This window comes from Bombus terrestris, chromosome 7, assembly GCF_910591885.1.
Source record: "Bombus terrestris chromosome 7, iyBomTerr1.2, whole genome shotgun sequence".
Classification (NCBI taxonomy): Eukaryota; Metazoa; Arthropoda; class Insecta; order Hymenoptera; family Apidae; genus Bombus; species Bombus terrestris.
This window is the reverse complement of record NC_063275.1, coordinates 13,488,016-13,501,185: the sequence shown is the minus strand read 5'-3', so window position 1 is coordinate 13,501,185 and position 13,170 is coordinate 13,488,016. Positions and strand designations below refer to the sequence as shown.

Here is a 13,170-nt window from a genome sequence, read left to right as displayed (position 1 = left end):
TAAACACTAAACGGTGTATGGTTTAATACATCATAAACAAACCGGCTGTATCGATTTTATTTACATGATCGACCTGGTATGCGCCTTATTAAACGTTTAATTAACCGGCTTCAGCCTAACGCGAATCCACGCGACTCGTTACTCCAACGAGATGGAGCTCTGCGCTTTATCGATCAGATAGCTATTACCCTCGGCGTGTATCGCGACCCGCAATTGTATACTTTTGTTCTGCTATAAATCTTCCGCCTAATTATTAGCTTCATGGCATTATTATAATTTTATTTGTAATTTGTAAAATTCCCTTCCAGTTTTTCGTTCATTTCATTATCAAACTTGTTGATATTATACAATGTTATTTACCTATATCGATAACTCGTAGCTCGTCTACCATGTAGATACACGATCTGATAGCCAATAATTTCACCGCAAAATACTGGAATAGCCGAGGAAACAGGGACCAAACGCGAAACCGGTAATTAATCGCGATCAAGTAATTTTTCACGCGCGTAATTAAAATTCATGGTGCTAGATCATTGAAAAACAGAGTTGGTCGGCGACGTTATCGCGAACGACATCCAATTTCAGTCGTTAAATGACGATGCAGATGCAATTCGCTTGAAAGAAAGAACGCGGAAGGAGGACCGGTGCGCTGCAGGACGAAGACGCCTACACCTAGAAGCGCAAAAACGCCACCCGTGTGTATTCGCGGCTGCGTCGCAGGTGTAGCCTTCCCTTCCGGTCGACCGTCGCTCTCTGGCGATCGCCGCGGCAGCCTACGTAATTTTATCTCGAGCACCGTTAAAACGAAGTTAATTAGGCCTCCAGATAAAATAATTATCGATAGGGCTTCCGGCGAGCGTACGCACGACATCCGGGGGTGGTGCCAGCTGCAGTCTGCAAAGAGACAAATATCTCTGGCTGTCACGTTCACCGTGCCCTCGCTCGTGATCTGCCTTTCTGGATCTTGGAATCGGGTGGGTGTACCGCAATTTGTGGCCTCGCGCGTATTCCATGCACCTTTCCTGCGTGAATGTTATACCGTTGCTTTGGAGAAGGTTTGGGAGAGCTCGACACTGGTGGTACCAGTTTTCTTTCGTTTCACTCGGTATATCTTTGTCGCATCTTCGAAATAATTATCGATGGAAAGCTTTTTTTTGTATTTATAGAATATAATTTGCTGTTATTTTGAATATAGCAAGATACCTAGCAAGCTTTAAATATTATCTCTGTCGAGTAGTATGTCGTGAAAGTTAATTGAAATAAAGTTATCCTGTGTTTATATCGAAATATGTAGATGTTGTAGGACGCTATGAAATTATCATGGCTATGTAAGAAATTAGTTGCCTTCTCTATTTTCCAGACTTGAACAAACTTACCTTTATTATTATTCGGAGAATTGAAAAATGTGTTAACAGTCGAGCGATGTTTGCGTTTCATCAAGCTGATGAACTGATAACTACAGTGAACAGTTACTTTGTGTCTCGTTGAAGTGTACCCAGGCTGAAAGAATTCACAATGAAAAATAAAAGTAATTATAAATATGCTTTGGCCGTTAAACCGTGAATTTTTCAAATTGGCCGTGTGTATTATTCGAAACAGTACCTTATACACAAAATCACCCCATCTGATGTACTGAATTGACTTTTCACACTATCTTACGCAATTTCCATTTATGACAACAGAAAAAGCAAGTATGTGAGAGAACGCTTCCGCTCTGAAAGACGTTCCTTTCCTTCTATCTTCGAAGCGTGGTCTCAACAGGTAGTTAATGAGACCTTGAAGCTTTATCGTGGTCGATCTGGTGCACACCGTTTCGCACTTTTTCCCTGTCGAGCTCTATATAGAGAACACGCTATCGATGGTAAGAATAATAAGGATCCAGGTAACCATTCGAGGAGAAACGGAGCTTTTACGCGTCGTCTCGTTTTCATTTTGATGGAAAACGCGCGATCGAGGCCGCCGACTTACCTTCACCCATCGGCCATTTTTATAAACGTCCGATCGTATCTTAACGATTCACTAATTCGCTATAAATCCTGCGCCGATATTATCCGCCGACGCGGGCACGTTCGTTACACGCGAATCCTTAATAGAAAACTACGATTCGACAAATCGGTCATGAAAAAGCGACCATGAGACGAAGCCATTGATAATCATCGTACCGATCGGAATTAACGGCTCATCGTTGCTCGCGATCTATCAAACCGGAACGAAGATTTTCAACGTGTGTAGATTTTTCAGAATATTACCGGTTTGAACACGCTCGAATGGTAATTATTCATCTTTGTGCTGATCTTGCCTTCGTTTACCCTATTGAGAATTAATCCGGCTCGATCGAAGAAAGAGTATAAATTAGCGAAACGAAGAATTATTGAATTTCCAGGCGAACATATGGCAAAATCACTAACGAATATTTATGTTTCACTCGTATTTAACCGAAGCTATAAACTTTCCAAATCAACATGCTCCAAATACGCTCGTGAAGCTACATTTGAATTCGCGTAGGCCGCAGACTTATGTAAATTTATATTTCCATGAACATGTGGAGATTTATGTCAATCTTTAAACGTTATGACCAATTCTTTATTTTGAATATTTCGTGTATTTTTACACGCTATAAGTACGCGCTGTGTACGTTCTCGCGTTTCTAAATTTTGCCATAAATGCATAAATAACCGCAGTCTAGTTATGAGAAACGTTCGAACCGCGTATAACAGGATTCACCAGATAGCTCATTTCGCATACGGTCAATTCCTATAGAATGACTTTTAAAGCAAAGAACTCACACTCGATTTACGGGTTGGTGCGAGCCTGGCCGCGTAAATGCATTTGCGTAAATGAATAGCGAGACTCATTACAAATCCCGACACTCGGCCCGCGAGCTTTGCTCATCTCTTTATAATGTCCCAAGTAAGATAAAGTGGACGGGAAAATAATCATAATGTTGAGCTTACACGGCCGACATTTCCCCGGCGACTAGCCCCGGAGACCATTATCGGTAAACACACTATTAACGCAGCCGTTGGTAGCCTTTGCCCGGCCTGCAGAACCGTGTACCAATCTAGACTCATAAAACTGGCCAAGTGTCCGGTAATAACGTGCGAACGCGCTATCCATCAGCCGGGACAAAACAGTTAAGCGGTTGTACGCTTGCTCTGTACGCGGGCCGACGCTGTAATGAACGCGCGGTCCGGTGAAATGTCGGCGAAAAACCCTCTGGAACACGCGCTAAATCTTCTTCCTCTCGTTGTGCCACGAAGATGCAACTCTACCGCAACGTGGACCGTTGTTCTATTCGTGTAGAAATTCTTCGGTCTTTAGGCGTGGATGGAATCGTGTTTGATACAAGAAGAATCTCAGCAGCGAGAGTAATTTCATCGTTTCTTACGATTATCCGGAGATCTTCAACTCCTATTCTGGAATGTAGATGTGGCCGATTGATTTTAGGTTCGATTAGATTTCCAGATTTTCCTGCCTTGATGAAAATTTATTTTTGAGCGTACGCGGAATATTTGAAGAACGAATAAGTATAATACGTATCACGAAGGTTTTAGAAAGCAGGAATTTAGAAAATCCGTTACGAAATAAAATGAAAAGAACGGTAATTGCGGTCGCATCTGCGCCGCAATTAAGCGCGGTCACCTTTCGTGGTGGCGTCGCTGTGAGATTCTTCGCCGGCTACCGCGCCGCGAGAAAGCGAGGTATCGTTCGGTAATCGGGCGCTGAGATCGCCACCTGCTGATCTCGTATCATCGACCTAGCCTAATTCGAGCAGCCGGTAGTTCACTGCCGGTTATCGAACGCGTAGATCGCTCGAATTAAAGTTTCTCGCGTGTGGTCCTGGTCTATTAGCCGCGAAGGTAGCGACTAATTAAGTTCCTCGAACTAGGTTGGATTAGATGGGTTCGCACGGACCAGAACCAGCGACCATGTCTCTTTGAAAGAGAACATTCAATTGTCTTTCTTCTTTTTTATCGTACACGTGCGCGTGTTTACGCGTTAATCGACCTGATGCATCGTACGAGTGTCTATCCGAGTCATGAAAGAGAACTTTAAGTTTCTTGTGGTTTCTTCTTCCGTAGTCAATCTCTATGCTTAATCTATACAGCATCTTCGATGATTTATTCCTGATTGCAAAGTTCAAGGAAATGCGATTTGAAGGATGAAGCGCTTAATTTAATTTACCTTATTGAAAGTTCAATATCCAAAGCGAGAAATAAAGTTGCAAGAACGCGAAGAACCGTTCGCTTCGCAACCTCAATTTCATTTACAAATACGCCTGGAAATATATAGCGATTCTCTAGGAGTACTCGGTAAATTAACCAAACGGTTTTTCACTCGGCAGCAATTTACTTCAATACGCGTATATTCGCGTGCAGCGTACAGCGTGCAACCAAACGCCTAACCTAACCTCGAGCTGCCTCCGTTTACGTAGAACATAAATTTACCTTAATGATATCGCACGTAATGCCAGGGTGACGCTATCTCGCAGGTTGATACACGTAAGAACAAGGCTGACACCTCGATCCACCGTTTCGTACGGCACTTCGTGAGAGGAATTGCGGCGCGAAAGATCGTATCGTCGAGATTTTCTGCGGCCCTACCCTGCTTAGCTTCGCGTAGTCGTTTAAGGGAACTCGCGTCGCGATGACCCGTCCACCTCGCGAGACCTCGTTTGCACCGTTCAACCACGAAATTTTCAACCTTTTCACTCCTCGCCAGCTCGTGTTTCTGCTCGTTTAAGACAGCCAGAAATGATTCCAGCCGCGATTCGTCTTCAGATAGCTTGGAGATCCGCCGGCCATTCGCGTCGCCCGCGCTTCCTTCAACTTTTTCTCCATTTACTTTACCGGCCATTCCGTACGCTTGCTTCACACTCCACGTTGCAGATGGTATCTCGACTTTCGCCACTTTGTACGACTCTTCGACGCTTTCACGAAACCCTTTCACGATCCTCGACCTTTTTTATTCGGTGCATCCTGGTTTGCTTTCGATCGCAAATTAACTTGCTGATTGCAATTATCGGCTCTGTAGTTAATAATCGCGTAATTAATAGTTCATACAGATTCTTTGCTTCGAATTTTTTAATTTTAACATAAGCTTCGCGAAATTGTGTCGTCGTTATCTGTATTAGAGAAACATCGAAACAAATGGGGCATTCTCGAATAAATAAATCACCGAAACACTACGTTACAAATTGTTACATTCAAGACATTAAGAATTCCAGCGAAGAATTAACAGATTAATTCTATATCAGAATGGAGAGCCGATTAAGAATTTACTAAAAATATGAAAGAGCTTTCAGAGTAGTGTACGCAAAAAGCACGCGTTGCTGGCAGGTGTAAGGTCTAAGGAAGCCAAAAGAGTTGGTGGCCGAGCACGCTGCTTCCCGGAGACGCTGTTCCTGCGAACTAATTGTGAGATCGGTGGCGTGGAAGGGCCTGGGATACGGCGGGACACGAAACGATAACGGGGCTTTCAGCGTGGAACTCGTAAATTTGTCAGTGGCGGGTTGTATCGTGGATTTTTAGGCCGCTTCCCTCCTGCAAATTATCCCCCCTTTCAATTTGTTCGGTTCCCCTTATCGACGCGGAGGCGAGGAGTCGCGCTCGTTAAATAGTAGATAAGGTGTAACGCTGGAACGAAGGAAGGAAAGGTTCTTCCTTTCTTTCTCTCGACGTTATCTTATCACGAACCAGTGCTCGACCCCTTGGCTTGTGCGTCGAAGAGGCACGGCGCAGGTTCCGTCGTGCTAAACCAAAGAGAAGTTCGTTCCGCTCAGGGTGGCATCAGTCGAAACAATCTGCCAGAAGGTTCCTAGGTGAAAAACCCGTGACAAACGATTTCGTGCCGGAGCAACTTTCTACCGAGTGTGTAATAAACGATGTTATGATATTTGTGGTGTCATCAAAGAAAGAATAATTTCATCTTCGAAAATTCACGTCAGAGTATCAGTACTATGATACCGTAGATAATACGAAATATCGACGGTTTAAAAGTTTTAATGCACGGCGAATTCTTTGTGCAATCAGAAAATGTTTTTCAATGTCGTTTTGTTCTATGTACGAATCGTATCTCTTAAGAACTACCATCAACGGACATAGCGTTGTTGCTGTCATAGGCGAAATTTCACCCAGTGTATGTTTTTCACTGTAATTGTGCGTTACGATATAGTTATTGATAAAAAGCAGGTAAGTGGTTAGAAATGACAGGAACGAATAATATTAGAAAAATTCGAGTGAGTTGGAATTTCACCCCTAATGGTCTTTACCGAAGTAGAACTATAACCGAAATTCTTTAACTTCTTCAAACATTATAGCTTCTTCTCGTAATTTGAAACAGGCAATTTCAAATCTGATCTGGCTTTCTCAAAGATCTCAAAGAATCTGCTATAACGACACCTATTATTGAAGATCCACAGACTCACGTTTTTCAAGCTCGTAATCTCAGGATGCCAATGTATCGACCTCCCATAGGTTCGATCCGTTCATTAAGAGAATAGAATAGGCCAGTACGATGTGCTGTTGCTCTTGTAGCTCTTACGAAATAATAAGCTACGTTAAGCTCGCTACACACAGCGAGCGATTATAATGCGCGGGCGCTTACTCGTTATCGCGCACAATGGGTCGCATGTTGAGCCCCGAAACTACCGGCTGCCAGAGCCGATTTAAAGCAGCCGCGACCTCGTTCGTCCTACGTTATCCGTGGACACGAAATAAGAGAACGAAAATGAGCGAGAAAATGAGTCAGCGAACTACTGTCCGTTTTATGAACCGTTGTTTCCTGGACACAGGTAATCATCTCGTGAAACTTGAGGACGATCTCATTTCTCAGCTTCCTTGCTTGTTTGCGATTTCAATCGCGACAGAGAGATTTATCTCTTTCGTGGAAACTTTATATTCGAAACTTTATTGTCTCTATTTATTTGCATTAATCGAGTCTCTCAGGTCGAATCGAGCAACTCCACTTTTTTTCTTTTTATTCCTTAATTTCGTAAGCATACGACTAACGTTCAATTCTCGATAAGTTCATTTATCGCAAGAAGGCGAGCAATAGTAAATTCTAACGTAAGCTTAAAAAAATAGTGTTTGTATTATATTTTTACTTTTCCATACTTGGCTTGTGAACGGTTCAATTGATCTTAATAATTTCGTATTTTCTTCACCTCAACTTTTTGTATAGCATGTTACTGTGGCTGTCTGGTCGCATTCAAAGAGTAGCATATTTGAAACAGAAAATAGCGGAGAAACGCAAAAGTAGGTTCCGTCGTGTCGATAAACAAATCGACGGAGATCGAGATAACCTCGCGTAAATCCTTCGATATGAATCCTTTTCATCGAGCTACCGGAGATGGACCTCCGAAGAAGTTTCGGGAAAGCGAACGGTGTACTCCGCGGACGTGGAGAGAAAACTCTTTCGTACAATACCGATACTCACCGTTAGAAGCACATTAATATCGTCCGATGAATTGACCGGTAGTGTCACATCGACCTCCGTGAGAGTCCTGCTGGAGAATAGGGAGCAGTTAGATCGCGGTATTGTGACGCGTACGCGGGTCCCCGCGGGACGTCCGAGCGGTACCAGGAATCGGCAGGCTCTCTCTCAGTGGGGACCGGTAAATACCACTAATCACTTCTCGATCCTTTCTAACCCACCTTGACCCCACCGCTGGAAGAGTTATGGCCGTTGGTTTTATTCAGGCTACCTCGGCCAAGGCCCCGACCTCCGTTCTCGCCTGGAACCCCAGCCGGGGTTCGCCAGACGTCGTGAAAAGTTGTATGTTGAAGAGTCGAGGAGAGAAACCGTCGACGATGTGATTCATTTGCGATTCTTGTGAATTCAAATTCGGAACAGCCGTATATTCGAGTCTTAATGTAAAATAGAATTCTATTTAGGAGAGCCGTATTTATCGGAATTTTATTTAAATGAATACTCAGAGGATCCAGGAAGGGTTTTGTGATATTTTCACTAACAAAGCTGTAAAAGATTATACATACTATCAATATACAATCCTCGTATCTGAACGCAAACCTGCGTTGTATAATCTTGTATTATCCAATTGTCATGTACTTATTGTTCATCCCTAGCAAATTCGGATAAACGAACTTTCACTGCCTAAAGATAGAGCAATAAAACTATATCTATTGATACATAGTGCCTATTTATTCGTTCGAATGTTACACGACGAAACTGAATCAAAGTACATTTATTACTTGATAGAATGATTGACACGAGCAATAGATCTAGTAATACGATCAGTAAGCTACACGATTTAGACAGAGGTGATGAACGACAGGTGACGCTCCGAGACGCGAGCGGTTCCATTCGGCGTCGATCATCACGGGGATGTCGATCGACAAGCCGAGCGTTGTCTGACAACGCGCCGAGAGATTGTCACCGTTAACGATGCACACACGCACGTAGTGTACGAACTGACTTTCCTGATCGATTAATCTTGATCATGGATCGGTCGTCGATCGGTTATGGCGCCATCTCGATCGCTGTTTGCCGATGATCGACTACGACTCAGACTATGATCACGACTTCTGCTCTGTCTGCTTCGGTTCTCCTCGTTACTCTCCTTCTCGCACGTACACACGTTATCTGGCTCTTGTTGCACCACTGGATTGTTACTCAGAACGTCCACGTTCCTGGTTCTCTTGGTACACCTGCATCTGGTGCACCCAATTCGCCTGGCTCTCATAGTAGCGCCACGTCTTCTTCGTCTTGAGCGACGACGACTACGACGACTTCTCCTACGCCTGCCTCTGCTACGTCGACGTCCTCGGCGTCTACTACGTCGTCGTCTGCTGCTTCGTCGTCGTCTGCTTCTTCGTCTTCTGTACCTTTCGGTTGGCGTCAGGTTCGACGTGAGCTGCGGCTCGACTTCCGTGTTCAAGAAGTAGTGGCCCTGCGTCTTCTTCAGGATACCGCAATCCAACCCACGTTTTAACGCTGCTTGCATCTGGCAAATGATTCCATCTTGTTAGCAACATACATTATTTACAGTAAGGTGATAGAGTCTGGTTTTGTTTAGTAGTTTCAGATTTCTGGAGACATTGACTGCCAAGTAAGATTATGATGAAATTTTCATTATTATTGGTCTGCGGAGAATCGAATTGAGTAAACATGAGCAAAGTGCATGTGTGTGATATGCGGAAAGATACGGAAGTACTCATTACCATAGATATGACCTTTAACATTCATAAAAATACGAATTAGCATAAACACCTGCAGGCATATCATTATCAATGTTGTTTGATTTACATTTATCACAGTGATAGGAAATAAATGCTATTTTTACTCGATGATGTATATTACTCTTATTTTAATCCTTCTAAAAATATTAGTAATACTAGTCGTCGGTGACCAGCATGATGACCAATGAGTTTACAATGTATGGCATCTAAAGAAACGTATATTTTTCAAAAATACCTGTCTCTGCACGGTCATCTCGGGGACGTTGCACTGTGACATGATGTAATTCATGATCTCCTTCGACGTGGAGCCGTGAGCCTCTCGTAGATTTCTAATGGCATTAACCACCCTGGCCGACATTTTCGGTGCCTGTTTCCCCATTTTCCAATTGTTTCCTTCGTTTACCCGAACGAATCTTCAACGCATTGACCCTCGGGTCAGCTCTGAAGGAACCTCTAGTCTCAAAACTAATAATTTGGATTTGATCTTCACGTGGGATTTTAACAATCGCTCTATTAGTGTTCTTGAACTAGGATTTTAATATCACGAGAAAATTTGAAGAAGTTATGCCAAAATCATCGTGACCCTGAATCGATTTGCGTCTCGGAGGTGATCCGGGAACTAATTGACGACACTGTTTATTCTGGTATCCGCGTTTCGATTTTGTCAGGAGACGCCACGCTTCTCGCTCGAAAACGATCGCACTCGCCACTAACGTCATACGATGTAACGAAAAATTGTCACACTTGCCAGAAAATGGCATTTATATAATTTTTGTAAAAAAAGAGAACTTGTTCCGTGCTGGTTTGTGGCTGGACGAGTAGGAAGATTAGCTTATCGCCGGCTTATCTCGTCTACAGGATGACCGGGATACAAGGATTTTCGAAGTATACCGCTGTTAAATCGAATTACATGGCTGAAATAATAAGGAAAGAGAAATGAAATCATAAAGATAGCGGCCTGTCAAACGAACGCCTTCGCTAACGTTAAACAGTCCGAAGTCTCGCTGTTCTTTGGATAATTCCTCTCTTAGTATCTCTTGATAGGTGTCTCTTTTCTGTAGATTCTTTGCTTCCATTGCTTCCATTTCAAGCATATCTTTGGATGTTTCGTTAGATTCCAGTTTCGTTTTACGTTAGATTCCACCAGGAATGACGTGTCGATTAATTAATTGAAAAATTGATTCGAGCATACATTATGGCCACAATATAACGGGAATGATAATAATTTAAAGTAGTCGAGTCTATCTCGTATCTGACTCGATTGCGCTTTATCTCAAAGTATAAGAATTCCGTTTCAGATTCGTTTTGTTCTAATGTCACGTTACTTAATCATTGCACTTCCTTTTCGTCGATTAGCGGTCGCGCTTTCTAACTATTGATCCCAAGGTTTCTTATTAGAAATTTATCAACGACGCAGGAAGAGGTAAAATATAACGTCAAATGTTCATCCGAGACCTAACTATGTCAACACCGCTATCGGTTTCGTTATTGCAAGTAGGTAATTCGAAATACGAGCATTTCACTGAATACAAATGACCGTTTCACGCCTTTGAGCATCGAACATAAGCACCCAGCTCGAGGTAATTTTCACTAATCGATCGATTTTCGAGTTTCTCACCCAGTTCGCGTCTCCGACGGGCATTCACTTTCGTGATCGATTAATAACAACGAGGTCTTCTCCTGAAGAGAAAGAAAGAGAGAGAGAGAGGGGGAGTGAGAGAGAGAGACGCGAGCGGAACGATCTTTAAGGCCTCATCGCGGTACACGTTAGTTGTTAAATTCGGTGATCCGGATGGTAACGAAGGCAGTTTGCAGCCGGCTCGGTGCCACGCCAAATTTGCCGATTAATTTTTTCCCCCGAGCTCATTAGCCGCCCTTAATGGTGTCGGCAGCGTTAAAAAAGCCGCGATTCCGAGTTCGTGGCTGGAACGCGTGTATCCAGCTCGGGACATCTTGCCACCTCGTCCAGTAATTGGATAGTCGGGAACGCCGCGGTTTACAAGAATAACGCGGCAATTTAGCCAACCATTTAGCCTTCTACCTGACCAGAACCGATTCCCCGATTCGTTAATCAGCACCAGGTGTCGCGCGTCGCGTCGCCGCGCATTCGCCCCGGACCTGCACACCTGCATGTAGATGCTCGCGTCTATACACCAATGATTATTTATCAACGTCGCGCTTAGACAAGAGGAACGCGCCGGTGCCACGGGCTGAACGTCGCGTTTACGCTCCTTTATCGTCGTCAGCCGGAGCGCATGCTTCGGTAATCGCCGCCACTTTCGTCCCCTTTTCTTCCGATTCACCGACGTTCATCGCGCTGATTTCATCCTCGCCACCATTCCTCCTTTCTTCTCCTTTTACCTTTCTCTCTTCCTTTTTCTTTCTCGTCTTCTTTTCTTCCCTTTCTTCCACTACACAGACAGCTTCTTTTGAACGAACCCTACGAAACGGTAATTCACGCGCCGTATATTTACGAGCGACGCGGAAGGGAAATTTATACCGCGTTCCATTGCAACCATGCATCATCCAAGCGGCCAGCTAGTCAAGCGACAATCCTATTTCGACGAATAGAAACGCCAGCATTTATTGATATCTCCGTGTAGCAGGACTATTTGTTGTTACCTGGAGCCGATACGACGTGCACAGCCGCATTCCGTGACCGATAAAACCGTCATCACGGGACATTATTCCAGGCAGCCGCGAGATATTGCTTCATCGAGGCGTCATGTACCGGAGCGTCTGACAAAAACTGGATCCTCTTCGCGTGGAGAATTTTGTTGTACGGTATTATGGTACACAGTGTTCGATCTGCTCGCGAATTCTCGTGTTCCACCGGTTTTATGCCCACCGTGCACCTGTTTTCAAGACGCGAATCAAGTCAATGGCGACGCTGGTGTAACAAATGTCACGCGTCAACGTAATTACCGCGCGGTATTCTCCTCTTCCACGAGAGTTCTCCGGGTCACGAGCGGCCAGAAAAGAGAATCTCGTGGCCTCGATACGATCGTAGCAAATGCCGCTGTTCGAGCGTAGTCTCTGTATGCAGGAGCCGTCACCCTTCGCCGCAGGATGTCCGTTTGGATGGACACGCGGTCAACTGACCCTGACGATTGTCTACTATGCTATTTTTACACCTACGCGACTTGCGCAACTTCGTGTAATCGATCGATACATTTTCATCCTAATATTTCGTGCTTCTAAAATAATTCAACGCCCAACATTTTATGACCGTTTACAGTCGATGACGATACGCGGTGATCACAACAAGTGGACGATTGTATTTTTCGAAATCTGTTATAAATGTGATAAAAAGTATCGCATAAGAATTTTAAGACGATTCCAGTTCAAGATGCGATCATACTTCGTCTTCGTACATTTAAGAAAATCATGGAAATTGCACTGACCTATATATGGGTAGGCTGTTACGAGCGCTGTAATACATCCAATTTTCAAATACCACGTTTATTTGTTCCGTGCCTCGATAAAAGGAAACGAAGATCTTTGCATCTGCACCGTAGCCTCTTTTCTAGCTGCTGATTGCCATTTTACAGCGACTTATTTAATTCCAGTCGTATCACAGGAATCGTACTCTCTGTCTTTCTTACACCACGTAGAGTATGCATCGACGTTACGTGTCTCGTAGTCAACGCGTTTTCTACTTTGCCCACATATGCAAGTAAGTAGAGAGTAAACTGTTTCTCGGCGAACGAGTTGACGGTGCCCCCGTCGCGTATCGATGATATTCAGCCGGGAGGCTTAGCCTCTATTTAAAAGCGGATACTGGCTGTCGCGTGTACAGGGGCGACACGCGAACAGACGGCTGCTGGTCGATCGACCAATCAACGGCATTGTACCTGTGCCGCGCGATGATTGCAATTGGCTGATTAACGGCCTTTCCGATCGCCAAACGGTGGCCGGGAGTCGCGTAACCCGTAACAGAAAACTGTCCGTTTTGCATACTCGATTGCAT

The 13,170-nt window shown here is 44.1% G+C and overlaps 1 protein-coding gene across 1 annotated transcript; it reads right to left on the bottom strand.

The window, feature by feature from the left end:
* Positions 1-7,920: 7,920 nt before the first annotated feature.
* LOC105665966 (peptidyl-prolyl cis-trans isomerase G-like) lies at positions 7,921-12,953 on the bottom strand. Its single transcript, XM_012310799.3, has 2 exons — positions 9,436-12,953; positions 7,921-8,965 (listed from the first exon to the last, which is right to left on the bottom strand). The coding sequence occupies exons 1-2, from the start codon at positions 9,577-9,579 to the stop codon at positions 8,450-8,452; spliced, it is 660 nt and encodes a 219-aa protein (XP_012166189.1). The 5' UTR covers positions 9,580-12,953; the 3' UTR covers positions 7,921-8,449.
* Positions 12,954-13,170: the final 217 nt, after the last annotated feature.

Excerpts from the sequence above, each read along its gene's own strand:
- LOC105665966 (XM_012310799.3), bottom strand. The coding sequence starts at position 9,579 with ATGGGGAAACAGGCACCGAAAATGTCGGCCAGGGTGGTTAATGCCATT. Across the intron at positions 8,966-9,435 it reads AGATGACCGTGCAGAGACAG|ATGCAAGCAGCGTTAAAACG; the intron begins GTATTTTTGAAA and ends ATCATTTGCCAG.